Below are 19,230 nucleotides of genomic sequence, written 5' to 3'. Positions count from 1 at the left end.
GGCCCGGGGACCACACAGCCAGGGGATGGCAGGGCTGGGCTTTGTACTCAGGTCAGCACGAACTGCCAAGCCCTCATCCGTCTCTGTCTCCTCCCCCTGTCGGCTGCTCAAGAAAAATAAAACTGTGTCTCAAGTCTTGGGAGTGTAACTCATTTCCGTGAGACATTTTCCTTTCCTGTCCATTGAGGCTGGTATACAGGAGCCCAAAGAACCTCCCGGCACAAATTCTGTAGCAAACTGTCAGGCTGAATTCCGCAAAGAAGAGTGTTCCGGCCCAACAGAAGGGGTTGCTTAATAGGGGCCTGAATTCACAGGCCAACCCCCCCCCCCCCGCCCTCCACCCAGGGTGAGAACTTTCAGCTCCAGAGCAGGGGTGGCCGAAGAGTCTGATCCGGAATTGGGTTCCTCTTCCTTCACAGCTTCCCCGGGGAGCAGGCGGGCTGGGAAGGGGTCTCTGGGCCCACGTCGTAGCTCCAGTGCTTAGTTATGTCACCCTGAGCAAGTCCCCGAACCTTCACCAACTGTTAGATGAGAAGCCGCACCCCCACCCCACGTTCCTCTCAAAGACGTTGTGGAAAGGAAGTTCTGATGGGGGTTCAGCTTTTAGCTCCAGCTCCCCACGTGGACGTCGACAGCCCCGGGCCAGACAAGAGCCCTCACGTTCCGCAGCTCAGTGACGAAGCGCCACCTGTGGCGGAAGATGGGCAGGTGCCATGAACAGCTGCCACCACGGCACCTGTGGGACCCGGTGTCACGATGGAGTGTGGTTCCAGGACGACTGTGGCCTGTGTCTGCCTCACAGAACCGAGTTCCTCCCCCGCCCCCTGACTCTCCACGCGTAAGCGCACACGCGCACACACACACGCACACGCAGCTGAGGTCACTCACCTGGGACACCGGGCCCTGCCACGAAAGAATGAAAGGGAAAACGAGCAGGCGGCAAGTGTCAGGCAGCCCTGGGCCTGCCCCTACTTTGCTTCTCCCCAACACTCGGTCTTCCCTCCCCACAGAGGCCCTGGCTTCCCACAACCCTTTATCTCTCAGCGTGCAGATACCAAGAGACCTTTGTCACAGGAAGGAAAATCAGTGGTGGGTGCAAACCAACTTTTCTGTCGGGAGAAACTGCGTGGTCACTGACCTTTGTGGCACCAGGGCCCCTCCTCCACCAGGAGGAAAAGGAAAGCACAGATGATTCAGGGCTGTTCTTGGCCTCTTTAATCTTTCTTTAAATGTATTTTGAGAGAGAGAGAGCGGGCATGCGCAAGCGCGTGAGAAAGCAAGCACGTGGGGGAGGAGCCGAGAGAAGGAGAAAGAATCCCAAGCAGGCCCCGTGCTGTCAGCACAGAGCCCAGCACAGGGCTCAAACCCACCAACCATGAGATCATGACCTGAACCCAAATCAAGAGTCACAACACTTGACCAACTGAGCCACCCAGGTGCCCCTTGGCTTCCTTAATCTTCTCTAATCCCTGGTATTGACCCTCACCTTGTCTCACCTCCCTCTGAACACCCTCCTGATGTGAATCACCTCTGCCTTTGTCACCTTGCTGCATGCCCTGACCACACACGATGGTGCCCATGTGACCAACCCCTGGCGTGCCCTCCACCCCCGCCTCTGCTTTTCTCCTAGAGGAGGGAGAAGCACCAGACCCAAGTGGTCGGCAGGAGCCTGGGCTAACCTCAGACCTTCCAGAAATATGAGACACAACCTGCCCTCACCGCTGATGAACACCTGCTGTTGGGTTTCTGACACATTCCTGGGTCATAGGGACCTACGTGGCTTGTTCCTAGCTGTTTAGAAATGGGTATTTGACCACAGTGTAATATGTTCACACCAAAGCCATTCACACTCGACTTGTGCCTGTGGGGATAGCTGGCTTCGAACCTCATACCAGCTTCCAGGCATCATTTGGGCTTAGATTTTCAAAACAGGTGTTCTGCCTCTTGTTTTTAGTTCCCTTCAGCTGCAGATCAACTGTTTTTTGTAAGAATCGTGGGGTGAGTGCTGTTAGTGGTGTTTTTGTTATTTCCGTAACTGTCGGGGGTGGAAAGCAAACCTACCTCTTGGAACCGTGAAGAAGTAAAAAACTTACGGCACCAAAACAGAAGTGTGGGGTGCCAGCTGCCAGGTGTAAAGACTCTGAGCTGGTTATGTGCCTACTGCCTCGGTATTTGGGGCTTTTGGACTTGCCGTACCTTTGCAGACTGCAGGCTGCATCTTTGCGTTGGTTGGTGTGAACCCGGTGGATTTAGAAAGCTGCTGGAAAGGGACACACAGGATCTGTCGATCTGTTCTTTCTCTACGTTTGCTGAACGGTTGTGCCTTGAACATCTTTCTCTTAAAGTGGGGGCAGGGGGTGCACACACGCACGTGTGCATCTAACAGAATATAATCGTTCAGGCCAACGTGGACCTGCACCAACGGTCTAAACACCCTATTAAAAGTACAAATAAAATGGGGCGCCTGGGTGGCTCAGTCGGTTAAGCGTCCGACTTCAGCTCAGGTCATGATCTCGCGGTCCATGAGTTCGAACCCCACGTCGGGCTCTGGGCTGATGGCTCAGAGCCTGGAGCCTGCTTCCGACTCTGTGTCTCCCTCTCTCTCTGCCCCTCCCCTGTTCATGCTCTGTCTCTCTCTGTCTCAAAAATAAACGTTAAAAAAAAAATTTTTTTTAAGTACAAATAAAGCATTATCCGAAGAATAATCAATATCGGCAGGAAAATTGAGGGATGTACGGTTAATCCAAAGGAGCATGGATCGGCAAAGGACCTCGGCCAGTGTTTGTAAAGGGTATTTGCCCAGGTTTTGTTGTCAGGAGATTACCATGCAGCACCGTTTACTCAGCATCCTCCAGATGAAGGCTGGGCGCCAGGGGTCCCAGGAGGCGGGGCCAGGGACAACAGTCTGGGATCTGAAGTGACAGTGTTGTCAAGCATGCTGGCTCCCCGTGTCACGGAGGGGTCCAAGGAGGTTTATAAAAGCACAGATTCCAGTACCCTGCCCCACACAGTGAAAATCAGAATCTCTGGGGGTGGGGCCCCAGAGACTGCCCTGCAAACAGATCCCCCTCTTATGGGCCAGTGTCACGGATGCTGTTTCGGTAGAGGAGAGAGACGGAGAGCCGGAAGACAGGATTCTTACCCTGGGTTTGGAGCAGACTTGGAATGGTACCTACCCCAAGCCTATCGCTCACCCCCTCTAGGCCTCAATTTATTTCATTTTAAAATGAAAATAGAGGCGCCTGGGTGGCTCAGTCGGTTAAGCGTCTGACTTCGGCTCAGGTCATGATCTCGCGGTCCGTGAGTTTGAGCCCCGTGTCGGGCTCTGTGCTGACAGCTCAGAGCCTGGAGCCTGTTTCAGATTCTGTGTCTCCCTCTCTCTCTGACCCTCCCCTGTTCATGCTCTCTGTCTCAAAAAATAAATAAATGTTAAAAAAAATTAAAATGAAAATAATTCTGCCAGTTTACTTGCCTCAGGATTCCTGAGGGGGGGGGTGGGAAGGGAGCCCTTGTACATGCTCTCCTGGGCCTCTGCAGAGGTCAGCGTCGCTATATCCACTGGATGAGGAACGTGGGCTCTGATAGGTGAAGCAGTCTTCTGAGGTCCCAAGTCCCTGTAGGTGAAGAAGCCCGGCTTTGAATCCAGGTATGTCTGGTTCCAGACCTTTCCTTCCCATCAAGGTGCTCCTCTGAGATTTTAGAGATCAGGCGTATGCTTAGCAGTCGGCTGAGGCATGTGAACCAGCAGCATTTGCCTGGGAGCTCATTAGAAATGCAGGTTCTCAGGCCCCGCCCCAGGCTGACTGCATCAGAATGTGCATTTCAGCAAGCTCTCCAGTGATTCCTGGGCACCTTAAGGTTGAGAAGCACTGTTGAGGAAGACTTGAGATTGGACAAGAGAGAGTAAGTCTGAAGATCACGGTATGGTAAACAAAAATGCTCACAGGGATGAGCAAGGAGGCCGCCTTTACTGGGAGGCTCCCGTAAGGAGTGAACAGGCCTAGACCATTTCAGCCTTTCTGTCTGAGCTTCTGTTACCAGGGAAGTACGCCTTATCTAAGAAAGTCTGGGCCTCCAGGAGAATGGGTTTTAAGATGGACACAAATTGTTTTTATAGGTGTGTGTATATTTAATTTTCAAAGATAATAGGATTACTTATATTTTAAAAAAGAAAGACGAAAAAATCAGGAAGAAAGCGTTTAGCGAAATGTCATCACTTTTCATGCATTTCAGAAGTGACTCCTTTATAGCAGATAGTACCCACCAGGGAGGATGGTCAGTTGCGGGGCGGGGGGGGGGGGGGGGGGGGCGGGGCGGGGAGGGTGTGCTCAGGGTCCTGAAGATCTTCTCTATGCATGCTGGTCCTCAGGCTAAATCCTAAGACCCGTCAGTTTGAAGGAGGGTCCCCTGATACTCACACTGTAGCAGCTCCCCAGCACAAGATGCTCCCTGCAGAAGGCAATGCCCTGACCCAGGGCTCAGCAGCGAAACTGGCAAACCTGGGCTTTGAGGAATGTGGGAAAACCTCCATGCAGCCTCCCAAGCTGCTAGCTTTGGGGGAGTGTCAGTCCAGTACTCAGAAATTCTCAACCTGGGCCAGATCTCACGTTTCAATTCCTAATTTGTATTCACTGTGTTGTTTAACCCTTACAAGTCACTTTTCTGAGGCCAAGTCCGTCTGTGAAATGCACAAATCCCCCGGAAGTGTCTGGGCACCATGTGTCATTGGCGTGCCAACCATTCATTTATACCCGTGGCTCCAAAAGGAGCCAGTCGGGAAGATTACGCAGACTTGCTCCCTGCCTTCTAGGAAGTTGTATGGGGTAAGGCAGACAGGGTGACATACGTTAATGTCCCCCTAAGTCTGGGCTGCTTCTGACACCCTCAGCCCTGGTCCTTTTGCACTTGCTTCACTTCAAACTACCCAAAGTGGAGTCGGCCAAACCAACTGTTCTTGTTTCAGTCTTTCCCTCCTTGTTGTGTTGTTGTTTTGTGTTTCCTTAGTTTTTCAAAAGCCTGCAGGAATGGGGATGGTACTCCCATTCTGTTACTTCTAATCTCGTTAACAATTTTTTGAATCACGTGAGTAAAAGCTTTGAGGTTGAGAAATTACGCACTTTCGAGTTTTGATTCCAGAAAGTCATTTCAGCTCAGCTGTAAACACGTCTAGAAGCTGAATCTGAAAGAGGAACTGCCTGCCCAGGCTTCCCCTGGGGAGCTGGAGGCATTGCCCGCTTCACGGTGCCTGATTTCCAGAGATCAGGAAGTTTAAGGGTGTGCCGGGAGGCAGGGGGTAAAAAAGAAAGCAAGTGCAGTTGGTTTAAAACCACACAGTGCAGAACAGTCCTGGCGTTCTCGCGTTCCTCCCTTCCGCCACTAACTGGTGCCTTCCATCACCGGGAGATGAACCGGGAAGGCTGGTTATTGACAGCTGGGCAATTTGTACAATAAAGTTTAACGGCTTACATCCCCTCGTACGACTCTGTCAATGTTTCCAACGGATCACCTTCTCAGGTGCTGATTCTCACGCTCGTACTGACTCGCTCCTTCTTCTCTTTCCCTTCAAGCGTGCAAACGCAAAGAGCAAGAACCAAACAAAGACAGGAACAATTCCCAGAAGAAATCGCGCCTGGTGTTCACCGACCTCCAACGCCGAACACTCTTCGCCATCTTCAAGGAGAACAAACGCCCGTCCAAAGAGATGCAGATCACCATTTCCCAGCAGCTGGGCCTGGAGCTGACGACCGTCAGTAACTTCTTCATGAACGCCCGGCGCCGCAGCCTGGAGAAGTGGCAGGATGATCTGAGCACAGGGGCCTCCTCGTCCACCTCCAGCACTTGTACCAAAGCGTGATGGAAGGACTCTCGGGCGGGCACAGGTCGCCTCCGGATGAGGACAACCGACACCAAAAGAGAACGCAAAGGAAAAAGACACCGGATTCTTAGCTGGGGCCCTTCACTGGTGATTTGAAAGCACAATTCTCTCGAAAAGAAACTATTCTAGCTGTAATCATAGGCCAGGTGTTCTTTTTTTGTTTTCTTTTGTAATGGCGATGGAGTCCAAGTGCAAGCTGAAGATTCATCTCTTTGAACCGGACATTGTCCTCCGAGCATGCTAAGCGTCCCAGAAACCCAAATGGGGCCTTCCTGGAGCGAGTTAGTTTCAGTGTGGTGTCAGCCAAGCTCAGGATCACTTCCAATGCCAACGGTCTCGCTTTGGGGCCCGTTTCAGTCAGGGCTCCCCCGTGTCACAGTGGGAATTTGGCCTGTGGAAGGATTCTGAGATTGGGCTCCCAAGACGCTACTATGAGAGATTCTTCTGGCAACAAGAATGACCTCATTTGCTTTCTGAGTGCTTGGCCTCATCATACCACAGTACACCAAAGTTCACAGCCATAACGTAGAAAAAAAAAGGCAAAAAAACCCCAAAACATCAGAATGATAATTACTGAGCACAACTTTTAAATATGGAAATTAAAAACAAAAAATCCAAGGACCTGTTTTTCCAACTCAGGCATCGTTCCATTGAATGGTTTAGAGAGCTTTAAGTTGATCCAGTTTACAATTTTCTTTTCCTTACCTCCTGGAAATCTCACGTGGTCTTGGATCCATCAAAAAAAAAAAAAAAAATCAGTTCTCTCGAGCTCAACGTATCAAGCACAACGTAGATAAACAGAGAAGTAAGGAAGGTTCTGGATTCACCACATCTGGATTTTCAAGACGCTGATTGTGAAGTCATGAGGGAACCGTTGGGAATATGGCTTCAAGCACATTTTGCAGTTTGCTACAAATTCTGTTTGTACATAATGCAGACACGCACACTCAGGAGGCCAATTTAACTGTTACGGTACATGGAGCAAATGCAGCATTTTAAAAGATCTAGATTTTTTTAGATCATTAATGTTCCTTCTCAGTTATCAGTCACCTGGTTCCTCCTATTGTGCATTGTAACCGCCACGTAATTCATTCTCACTCTTTCAGACTTCAGTTATTTCCACATCCATCCCATTGGTAGGGACGTTTTTCAGTGTTTTCTAGCAAGAAAAAAAAAAAAAAAAAGTAATTCAAACCACCGTACGGGTTACTCATGAGGGTCATCTAGTCCCAAATCTCTTCCATTGTCGAATCATCCTCGCGAAACAGCTGAGTAAATCTGGAGAAGACACAGCACACCAAAGAAGCAGAATACTGCAAACCAAAGACATTTATTACTTGCCATTTTCTAGCCTAAAGATACTGTGATTACTTTTAGAAATCAGAAAACCTCTGCGACTCCGAATGGCATTCAGCTCTTGCATCTGGCTCACCATCGGGCTGAGCGAAGCGGCTAGCCAAGCCACCCAGGGAGCGGCTTTGCCGCGCCAGCTCTGGTTCCCGGCTGTCACCTTCCCACAGCGAGGGGAAGAGCGCCCACAGAACTCTGGGAGATTGCGAAGGTCACGATGTGCATACTTACCAGTGAATGGCCCCAGGGGGGCACCATGGGGGTGTTCAAAGCAAGCCAAACGCTGCAATGATTCTTTACAGACACTTGAGACTGACTTTTTTATGAATTACTTAATCGAAACCAAAGAAACTTTTTCTGCACCTACTTCTGCAACAAACAAGACTGTTCCATTAAAATGAATAAATAAATAAATACGTAAATCAATGAAAATCACCACCACCAAGAAGGAAGCACGCCAGAAAAAAAACAAAAAGAAAAACAAAAAAAAGCGCGAGACACACTGTGTTTAAACAGACCTCTTGGGACATTTTTTGGAAGCAGATTGTAAAGAAAGGGTTGAGACAAGAACAGATCTAAGGAAAAGCCTCAGCGGCTGCTGCTTCATTTGACAACTCACGCGGTAATCTTAAAGTTGAAGATTGTCTTTAATTTGTGCCTATGCAGTTTTTCAAAAGAACACGGAACAGAGCAACAGAAACCTCAACAGCTACAATACCAAAGATGAGGATTTCTCACATCTTTTGTTTCAATTCATTATCTCCTCTTGTCTGGCTAAAATACTAATCGCGTCATTGATCTGTGTAAAGGTAATCAATTTTGTTTCTGAGCGACAAAAGGAAAGGGTCATTGATTTGATTTGATTGTTTCCCTTTAATTTTGTTTTATGGCTTTTCTACCCCAACATGGAATCTCTCAAAAGCTTCCATGGACTCCAAGTTTAAGATGTTGGGATACCAAACTATTCTCTCTACTCCTTAGAGTATGGGGAATAATGTCACTTGAATGTTCTTTGCTTATCCCTTAGACTTGGTTCCTTCTATGTTCAGAGTCTCAGCATCAGGGGAGGGAAGGGGAGTGAGGGTCAGGGTTAGGGGTCTTGGTGACACATCCTCTCCTGAACCACAGAACCAAAGAGTTTATAGAGGAATCGACAGCCTCATGTTCATGTGATTGCTACATCATAATGGCTTCATTTGGGGGTGGGGGGAAACATGTAAAAATAATTGCCAGTTTCTACTTTTCTATTAGCTTTTTAAAAATCAGCTGTAAAGTTGCATTTCTAAAGAAAGATATATATATATAATATATGAATACATATATAGATTCAACTTGACATTTGGTGATAACCCAAAATTATTGCCGTCCAAATCCATGTCTTGTTTTGGTCAAGTGCTTCATTTATTAAGCATTCGGTTCAGAATTTTGCTCATCTCTCATGCCATCCCAGAGTCCATCTTCCACTGTGGGTGATTTGGAGTATTCAGATTTCTGTGGAAATTCCCAGGAAAGGTTGAAAGTCAAATTCAAGCATTTCAACATTTAACCTGTTGACAAATGGATTCATGGTGCAAATGAGTTTTACTTGTATTTGGGGTCCTCTCTATTCTACGCCTCAACCGCAATCAAGGTGGCGAGTGAGGTCTGTCCATGAGACCCGGTGCACAAGTGGGGCAGGGCCAGTGGGGCGCTCGTCTTCTATAACTGCTGGGAAGGCTCAGTGGGCCATTCCCACTGGCTATGGAGATGAGGCCAGCCCAGAAATCTGTTCTCCAGGAGCTACTCTGTCCCGTCAGGGTGTTCCAGATCCCCTCAGTGAGCAGATTCACCAAAGGGAATTCTCACAGGGGAGGTCCAACTCCTGTTGCAATGAGTTGATCAGTTTCCTCAGGGTGGTAATTACCAATTTGTATTGACAAGTCTGTGTGCAACCACAGCGGGCGCTGGAGTGAGGCAGTGGTGCTGACTGGGGGCTTGTCTTGATCCCGGAGAGAAAATGCAAAGCAGGGTGCAGGGAGAATCCCAGAGTCCTGCCCCTGGGAGCCCCACCGTCCATTGTGCCACCTCCTTGCTCCCACCATGTGAGTCTCCCTTCGCAGGGGCAGCCGCCACGGAGCCGTGAAGGAACACGGCCCTCCAAGGCTTTTGTACCTCATCCTACCTCCGATGTTCCGGGACTTGCCCCCGTATCCTTTTGTCTCTTGCTCATACCCCATTTCCCTTTTGTCAAATGACCTAGGGAAGAGTGTATTTCAGCAGGGGAATGCTCCGTATGGGTTGAGAAAAATGAATTTCAACTTGGCTATTTCTAAATGAAATCCTTGTGACTTGCGGCCAACGTTCTGGAGACTGGATTGGGGACCAAGCCTGCTCGGTTTGGTTAGTGATCCTTCGGCAGGCTAACCTCACTGTTTGGGTTCTGGCATCCTCTGAAGAGGTCAAGACCAAAAGAGGCTGCCTCTGTGGCCTGAGATTTCCATACTGGTAAAATCTGGTGTAGCCACATACACCCCCTCAGTGTTCCTGGTGACCTGAGGAAGATGTCATCATGTAAAAAAGGCAAGAACTTCCCTCCAAGGACTTTTGTTAAGTGTCCCCTACTGGATAATGTCATACCGGAGAGAAGCGCTTGCCTTTAGAAACGAGTTACATACATATATAAATACATGAGCGTATTCATATATTTATGTATCAAAATTTTAAGCCCTACAGAATTTCAACTTGTAAAAATTCTGAAAGAAAAAAAAAAAACAACCCTGCTAATTGAAAGGTAATGGAATTTGACTCAGTGGGTTTCCTCAAGCATTTTAAAATTTACTTTAAGTTAATGATCTCAGAGAACATAACCATTTGGGCTTGGACTTATACTTTAGCGTCTGTTTCTTCAAGCCAAGAAAAATTCCAAGCATGCCTCAGCCATTAGCAACAAAGGGGACAGTATGAAGGGACAGTTCTGAACCAAAATTCACGTTCTTGAGGCAACAGAAACCTAAAGGCTATTGAGTGGAAAACTACTTTTCTTTATTCCTGTAGGGAAACTGGCTCACTCTTTTGTTTTTAACGTGATTTTGGTACTGGGGATATAAGTCTTTCATTTCAGGGAATTGTTTAACAGAGCCAGCTCATTTCTTTCTTAAAGGAAAACAGCAACAACAATAAAAGCTCAACCCTGATATTTAAAGACTTTTCCAAAATGTAAAATGGTAGGTTGTACCCCTTGAAGGTAGAGGAGAGAAAAAGAAATGAAGGACCCAGCATGACTCTGTCTCTGGATACATCAGAGCATCACCTCTGCGTTTTTTTCCCACAGGCTCTTGGCAATTGTGGGCTTAGGGAATTTAAGCAATTTTTCATTCTAGCTGAAAGGAAATCAAAACTAGGAAGGTAAACCTGACACACACACACACACACACACTCATATTCATTTTTGTAATTCCAACAGTGTATTTCAAAGCCAAATATAATCAATCACTTAATCTTACCTATGCCAGGCACCCACCTTTTAATGCCAATCCATTAAAGCTGAACAAATGTTTTAAAAAATCACTACCACCCGGTACAGGCGGGGACACTTTCCCACTGTTGAAAATGCTGGCAGAATTACTGAAGTGTCTTATTACCATTACCAAAGTGTCATAAGAATATACCTTGGTGGTGAACCCTGATTTTCAGGAGGTTGTACAGTAGGAATTTTTAAAAATATAAAAAGAACAGCCTGAGTCCCAATATTGTTGAAGAATAATGGACTATATTAAAAAGCGGAGAAAAAGAGATGATCATGTGGTTAAGGTTGACCCGAAGGCCCCAACATGAATACTGTGAAAATAACAGTCATGATTCTTAACAGATCAGAGATGGTTTTTTGTTGTTGTTGCTGCTGATGCTGTGTGATTCAGACCTGTTAGCCTAACCGGGGGGAGTGAGTACGCAATGATAGATGGAGGTGGTATGCCTAGAACTTTCTAATATTCACGTGCAAGACTGGTAGCTTAATAATTTTGTACACTTAGCTAAGACCAAGTCACCTGTAAAACAATAGGAGATTCTAGCTTTCAAGTAAGGCCACAAAATCCTTCCTAAAGGAAGAAGTCCCATAAATTAATGACATTGGCTTTAAATAGGGACGTCCCAAAGCTTATTTTCCGTCCATGATTTATTTCCTTCCAAGGGGGGGGGGCAGGGAGGGGGGGTTGTTTTAGAAAGCCTCAGAATGTGTTATAAAATACAAAAATAATTATTAAAATAATATAAAGCCTTACATATGGGTAGACACAAAGCCTGTGGCCGATGGGCTGTCGCATGAGACACAAATTGAGGCCCACGGGCTATCGCATGAATCCCACCGGGACCAGAAAGGCTCATTGTTCTCAGATACCAAAATGACTCTGACAGTCTGAGGCAAGTTAAAGCTACAACCCCAGCATTCCTTATAGGGTTTTGAGTTTGGTTGACTGGAATTAACCAGCTAAGACCTTTGTAGTAGAGAAAATGTGTATAGGAAAAAAACATATTGCTACAGGGGTGTTCATTCCATGGAAGCCTTCCATTTCACAGACACTTCACAGAACATAAACCTCGGTAGATCAGTTTGCCTAAAGCTTATACAGTCCGTCAGCGTGGATGTATACGGATTTAGGGATGTCTCTCGACATCCCTGTGTATCCCCGTAGCAGCACATAGTACCTGTGGGTGTCCAGACTGTGCAGACATGTGTGCACAGACATCTCCATACATAGCTACTGTCATCTGTTACAATAAATGAATTTAAGAGATCATTTAACATCTACGTGAGCCTTCTACGATGTACCTTGCTTTATTTATTATAACGTTGAAAAAAACTGAAGTGCAGGAAAGAAAAGTATCCCAGCATCCTCGTGGTGTACACTCGGAATTGCTTTCATTTGGGCACATCCAAGATAAACTCAACTTTCAAGAAACCTTGGATATTGTTTACTCATCTGAGGAAGAATGACACATATGCTTGATGACTTCGGTTGAATAGCTTTATTCTGGATCTCTCATAACTACGGCTAAATCCAAAGACCTGGAAAAAGACAAGAAAGAAAAACAAAACAAAACAAAAAAAAAAAAACGAAAGAAAAAAAATAGCAAAACAAAGTGCAAACTAATAGGAGAAAAATGAGCTCTGGTTTCCAGGGTTGAGACAATGTGCTGTGGTGTTGTGGGGGCTGCACCAGCTACAGGGGGAAAGCGGGGATTTTTCCTTTGTGCTTGTCACATCTCAGTGGTCTTTATGAACATGAGAAAGCTTGAGAGGTTATGATTTCCTGCTTTATTTTCATTTAGACTTTCGAAAGAGGCTATACATTTTGTCCATCAAGAGAATGAAGACAGTTAAAAGAAACTTTTTTCTCCCCCTTGTCTCTTTGGGTTATGACCCAACAAGCTATGTACCATTCATGTAATTAATTTATTTAAATTAGTTTCTAGCACACAAAAGTGTAGGATTTGGGTATTTAATCGTCTTACTTTGATTTTACTCCTTGTACTTATTTATCAAACTATAGACCAATGGTGCATCAGAGATGCAAGCTTTCATTTAGAATTCTCTTGAAAGGTAGTTTGCTTTATAAAGCAGTGAAATTCTGTTACAGACAGGGAAGAAATACAGGTTACCAAAAAAAAAAAAAAAAAAAAAAGGAAAGAAAGAAAAAAAATCAAGGTATTTTTCCTTCTTGAATTAACTCTGGAAATAGTTTAAATAGTGATTATTAAATTATTTAATTTAAGTTTGCAGCCCCACCTGGTAGCAGGCAAACTTCACCTTTTAATTATTGGGGCCCTCAGAGCCTTCCTATCGTAACTTATTTATTTAACTTATTCAGCATCTACAAAAGGTGCACCGTATAGTTTATATTTTTTATTTAAAACAATAGAGAGCACTGCAGCTTGTTTGCTGTCAGAACAACAGAGCAAAGTGTGTGGACGAGCAGATGACTATTCAACCCGAACCTGTACATTCAGACCCTGCTTCACCAGCCTGGATTTCAGGGCGGCTTCACAGAAACTGGAAAAAATAAATTGAAAAGATCGTAACAGCAAAAAGAGAGAAAACCCTTACACTAGCTGCTTCCAAGAATGAACTCTGTGTGTGTGTGTGTGTGTGTGTAAAAAAAAAAAAAAAAAAAGGGAAAAAAAAAAGCAGAAAAAAAAGGAAAAAAAAAAGGAAAAACTTTCTATTTCTAGTGAGAACCAAAGAAGGCTACCTCACTGACTTTTTCCATTTGTAATTTTAATCGTGTTGAAGACACCAAAGATACCAAAGATTTCTTTCTCTGTGCGGTCTGCATTTTGCTTGTGCTCTTTTATAATTTTAACTATTCTCTCTGACATATGGTATTTACAGCGGCTCAGATACCCCAAAGAAATAATTATCTATGTGACGGTGGCTGCTAATTTGGAAAGGGATATTTTCTGTGTTTCTCTCATTTGTTCGCTGTCCCCTGCACATGTTCAGATGCTGCTGTAATTGGATTCCTTAAATCCCAGTTTCAAATTGGTGAAGAAGGCTGGATGGAAGTGGCCTTCAGTGCTAGCCACGACCTCTGTCCCCGCTTTGGAGCTGTCACAGTAAAGATTTCTAATTCCTGAACCATAGAAATTCTAATCATTGAGGGGAAGAGCTGGAAGGGACCTTAGAAGTCACGTGGTCCAACCCCCAGGGGCCCGGAGGAGTGAAATATTTACCCAAGTCCAACAGCTGTCTGGAGGCAAAGCCCAGACGGGCCTCCTGCCCTCCTGTTCCAGAGCTGCACCCCCGGCTCAGTGCCACCTCTGCATGAGACGGGCCACATGGTAGCAGAGAGGAAGGTGGCAATCCCGTAGCCACGAGCGGAGCCTGGGGCTTGTCACTTAATGTTTTCACGCTGTGGAAGAAGCCACAGGTATTACAGCGTTTGTCCAGTTAAAATCTCAACGTGACGTCACCTATGATCAGTCGCTTGTAAAGGTGGTCGGTCTTGCAATATTAAAGCTCACAGAGGGGTTTCCACCCTGGCAGTGTGCATTGATCCGGGTGACCACTGTTGAACCTCTGCGTTACAAAATGTTGTATATATAAGCATTGAATTCAGCGAGAAGAGAAAGTTCATTCTTGGTCTGCTGAGTTTGATTATTATGGATATTTTTAGGTCATATTTATCAGGAAAGGGAATTTGAGCAGTACACGTGTGACACGGAAGGGGTTCGGCTTTTGGCCTCTTCCTCTTGATTTGTAGGTGTGTATACTTTGTTTCTAGGCCAGCTCTGTATTTCTGAGAAGTTTAAGTCTCACATCCTTGGATCCTTAAGGATTATTCATTGTAAATGAAAGGTGACCCTAAAAGTTCACAGGAATAGACAGGCCACTTTAAGAAACAACTGACTTGAAGTTGCTTCTCTCTTCCCTTACTCATAAAATGAATTGGTCTTTTTAAATTTTCTTTTGGGTCCATTCAATGATTAAATTACCATTAAGATCCATTCATCAGAGTGATTTGTATGTTAGCCAATGACCCATTCGCAGCTTTTGACCAAATGGGTTTTAGACATATGCAAAGATCCCCCTCTAGTCTTTATGGCTCTTTATTGAGTACTAGTATTTCCCACTTCACATAATAGAGTTATCTTTGAGCTTTTAAAAAGACCACTAGGCAAAGAAGCTAAGAAGGGAAAAGACCAATCGGCTCATGTGTCCCATGCATCAAAAGACTGTAGCTAGTGGAAGGCAGACTGGCAGGCTAGGAGCCGCTTGCCCCTTTCTGCAGTTTCCAATACAGATCTATTCGAAAGTCCTCTCCCGTCCAGACAAGCTCCAAGCTCCATCTTCCCCCATACAAGGCAAACTCATAAGGCCTTCCTTCCATTTGGTTTTCTTCCCCAATTCCTATTAAAAATAGAATCCTCAGAATACCGGGGAGACTTAAGAAAGAAGATCCGACGGTTGAGCAAGGGTGCTCCCCTAGAAGCAAACACCTTCCTCCCCAGCCTTCCTACCACCAAACCCCCACAAGAGGGAACCTAGAGAGAGCGACTGCAGCCTGAACACAGAAAACATCCCTCGATTGGCAGACCCCTCCTCAGCAACACCCCCGCCCCCCACCCCCCAACCCCAGCCTCATGCTTCACTTGCAAAGTGTGACATAACCACGGGACGAGTGCCTTGCTTGAACCAAAGCAACGATTTAGCCAGTCTGGACCTCTCTGTGCTTTTTTTAATCCTTCCTGTGAATACCTCAGCTTCAACTGGGCCTCCATATGGTAAATTGGTGGGCTTATTGTACTGTGGTGCTTTGCAACGCAACCCTGCAAAGAACACGGTTTGTACTAATACCAAAGGTTCTTTCTCTCTGTCTCCTCCTTCTGCCTCCCCCGTTCTTGTCCCTTTTCTAGTCCTTCATGGTTCCAAAGCTTTACTATGAACCTGGGCATGTTGGCAATGCAGACCGCGCAATTCCTTACCGAATTTTCTCAGATATACCTCATAGATAATAGTGTTTAGAGTAATGTTATTATAGCGTATGTAATAAATTATTCACTGTTTCTTTTGGTAACTGTGATTTAAAAAAAGAAAAAAAGAAAAAAAAGCTTTATACGTTTTAGGTTGTGCTTTTGTAATAGACAAAAAGGTGCGCTTAAAAAAAAAAAATGTATGTTCTTTTTTTGTTCCCCCTTTGGATTTTATTTATTCTGGATTGGGGAAAGTTGCAGAATGAGCCCAAAGTTTACAGTTTCATATTTTGCTGAAGAAACAATCTGTGTTCATTTGCTCTGTTGAAAAAAAAAATTATTTTCTACATTTGTGCTACTTGGTCTGAACAATTAATTGTTCTGTGTTAACAGTGTAGTATTATAATTAGCAACTGCCAATCAGTGCTATAATTTTATGCATGAGGCTAAAACTTTAGCAGTGTGATGCATTGTGGTCTTAATAGCAACATTTTTCATTTTGAACTAGATCTTCCCCTTTGGTTCAATGGACTTTTTTTATGCATGGGCGCCCATCGTTTGTTAGCAATTGTGGAACAGTTGTGTATACATTAAACTGTGAAAATGTACACAGTTCAGCCTCAGACATTGGTAATATTGCTTTTATTGGGAGATGTCTCACCTCAAAAATACGCTTACATCTGTTGGGATTTCAAAATGAGTCAGATGGAATCAAGTTCAAATTTTGCGAGAAAGGTCATTCCAAGTTTGAGTTACCAACTTGCATTCCACAAATTGGGATCCTCATGACCCAGCAGTATCACTGTATTTGAGAGGGGTCTGGAAACAAGCGCTGAAAAACAACTCTGCATTTTTAATGTCCTCGGAAAGGAGTCACTTTGGCTTTATGTTCATGACCTCGGACCTAACTGGCCTGTGTATTTGGAGATGTGAATTCATCCAGCCCTCGCCTCTCCTAGATCTCTGCCCGGGAATGGCCACTTTCTGCTTGGTTTCTTCTGGTATTTTGTGGTCAGGTCAGTTCTCAGTAGCAACTCAAATGGAGTCAATATCGGCAATTACTCTCTGGCTTTGTTGTCCGTTCTCCCGGACAACCCCACCAACTGTTCCAGTGATTTAGGCCAAAATGGCCATTTCTCAAAACACCACCTGTGCAGCCAAATCATGCTTCTTGCTCCCAAGAGTCAGAGGTGACTCTGTTTCCTGCCCAACAATTTTATGTTTGTCCTAAAGGGAGTATAAGAAGTTCTGAAACACAGTTTTGGGAAACCATCTTGGTTTCACTCCCCAATTATCTGAGGCCGCTGTATCTCAAAAAGTATTTTACAGTTGCAGTGGGTCGGGCAGACTTGTTCTTCCTTACATTTGGGGTCTGAAACTCATTCTCAAGTTTCATACCTATTTCCCAAATCAGTATGCTTGACATAAAGCCAAACCAACTGCCAAGCACGCTTTATTCTGCGTAGGAGAGTGCAGTTAGGGAAACAGTGGTGGGAAAACAGCCATCTGCTATGCAAAATATCGGAAATCACCAACAGTGGAACATTCCTATTATTGGTCAACGAGAATTTGGGGGAACGCGCTTTCATCACCAATAGAAACAAGCATATTTTTTATTTGGCCTTATAAAGTAGCTTGTGATAATAAAAGCTTTGTAATATATAGTCTTTTTAATTTTTTCCCCTTATTAATTTGCCAAAGATGGGAATGGATAGAAGAATTTTCAGTTGGCTTTTGTAAGACAGTTAATGATTGTAATAGTGTTCAACCTTCCAGAAAGCTTTATATGTTCTTCTGCAATAAACCGAATCAATTGTTTGTTCCAGTGAAGTTCTCCTCACATGCGCAAACCCACAGATATCTTGGTGCAGATTTTATAACATCTACAAAGTTCAAATGCATTTTCGATCCAAAGTAAACAGAGGAGTGTCTGAGACATGAACGTGCCCAGCCCTTTTTATTACAAGCAACGCATGGGTCTTGCTCACCAGGATTTGCCAAGAAGACTTGTCTTACGAAACTCGAGGTGTATTTTGTTATGCCATTTTATGTCCTTTTTTTTTTTAAAAAAAAAAAAAAAACAACTTTGTGGAAAGTGATATGTTGAATCAAGTGTAAGCTGAGTTTTCCAGACAACTGAAGTAGCTACATCGTGAATGTTATTTTGTTATTAAAAGGTTTTTACTCAATGCTTTGTGCCCGTGGACGTCCTTTCCTTGGAGACACAGAACTATGGAATTTCCTCAGCTTGGCCTGGATTCTGCTCCTGCTCTCATGGGGGAACGTGGCCATGGCCTGGAAAATTAAGGTCCTGGGCAAGAAGGTAGATTTGGGCTCTAGGAAGAGATCTCCTTGAGTGTCACTTTAAAGAGAGCTGGGCCAAGCTTGCTAACTTTATACACTCTCTCTCTCTCTCTCTCTCTCTCTCTCTCTCTCAATGCCAGCACTTCTCTGAGATCCCTTGTCCTTGAGCACATGCCAGCATGAAAGCAGACCCCAATTCTTACAGGAAAGGCAAGGAAGAAAGAATAGCAATCCCCAATCTTCAGTGGCCCACCAAGCACCCATCTTTCCCCAGGTGGGGCTCTGCCAGCCAAGGATGTGGGTGGCCCATCTGGTTGGCTTCCCCACCTTAACTACCGCAAAGCATACAGGTCCCACAGTCCAGTCGGGCTCTTTCCAACCAGAATCCCCCTTACCACTCTTCCTCCGCATCCTGGTTTAGTTATTCCATCCACTTTTGTCCACTTTTGCCGACAGTTATGTGGAAAACAAAGAAAGGTATGAATGGGTTTTTCTGTCATTTTGTTTCTAATTTGTACTTCAGCTAGTCCCAGTTCTTTGATCTGGAAAAATACCAGAGAGAAAAGAACCCCTCACTGCCTCTTTGTGCCTTGCTGCTCTCTGAGGGGGCCATGCACATGCCCTGTGCTATTGGTCTTTCGTAAGGGACCGGCGGAACCACAGCAGTCAAACCAACCAGGACACGGCCCGCCAACGCGTACTTTATCTCTGCTTGAAAGTCCTATTTAAGAAGCTGTACAGCTTGGAGTTTCCTCCATCTTCCTCGCTTTGAGTCAGTTTGGCATTTAGTTTCAGAGTCAGTTTGCTCTCTAGGAAAGTTTTTTTCAGATTATGACAGGGAGCCTGCTACCTAGGAAGAGAGGTGAAGTATTCAAAGGCTAGCTATTGGGTAGGGAGTCATACCCGGAACAGATACTTCCTTGAAGACAGAATATTATTTCCTTTCTTTACTATGTCACTTTGTGTCTAAATGGTGCCGGCAAACTTTTCACCACACAAGGTTGTAAGACGTCTGCCAAATTGGAATTCCTGAAAAAAGAAGACAACTTTCACATTAACGAAATGGTAAAGAACATCTAAGTTTGGCAGGCAAGGACTGAGATAATGCAGGCATATTCTTGGTGCTGGGTTTTCTTCTAATCTAGATCGCCAACATCCAGATCTTATTCTCCCCCCTTCATCCTGGAGCAGTTCAGGCTTTTCTCTCCCAGTCTAGGATGCCAAATAATTTTATGGGCAACAATAATAGGGAC

General features: G+C 45.1%; 1 protein-coding gene across 1 annotated transcript in view; it reads left to right on the top strand.

Annotated features, from left to right (window-relative positions):
• The window catches only part of ONECUT2 (one cut homeobox 2), a 47,305-nt gene extending 39,795 nt beyond the window's left edge, over positions 1–7,510 (top strand). Inside the window, exon 2 of the mRNA XM_049619873.1 lies at positions 5,568–7,510. Coding sequence (XP_049475830.1) covers positions 5,568–5,854 — 287 coding nt within the window. The 3' untranslated portion in view covers positions 5,855–7,510. The remainder of the gene's footprint in view (positions 1–5,567) is intronic.
• Positions 7,511–19,230: the final 11,720 nt, after the last annotated feature.

The sequence above is a fragment of the Panthera uncia genome (genome assembly GCF_023721935.1).
Source record: "Panthera uncia isolate 11264 chromosome D3 unlocalized genomic scaffold, Puncia_PCG_1.0 HiC_scaffold_8, whole genome shotgun sequence".
Taxonomy (NCBI): Eukaryota; Metazoa; Chordata; class Mammalia; order Carnivora; family Felidae; genus Panthera; species Panthera uncia.
Note: the sequence above shows the minus strand (reverse complement) of the source record. Positions and strands in the feature narration are given on the sequence as shown.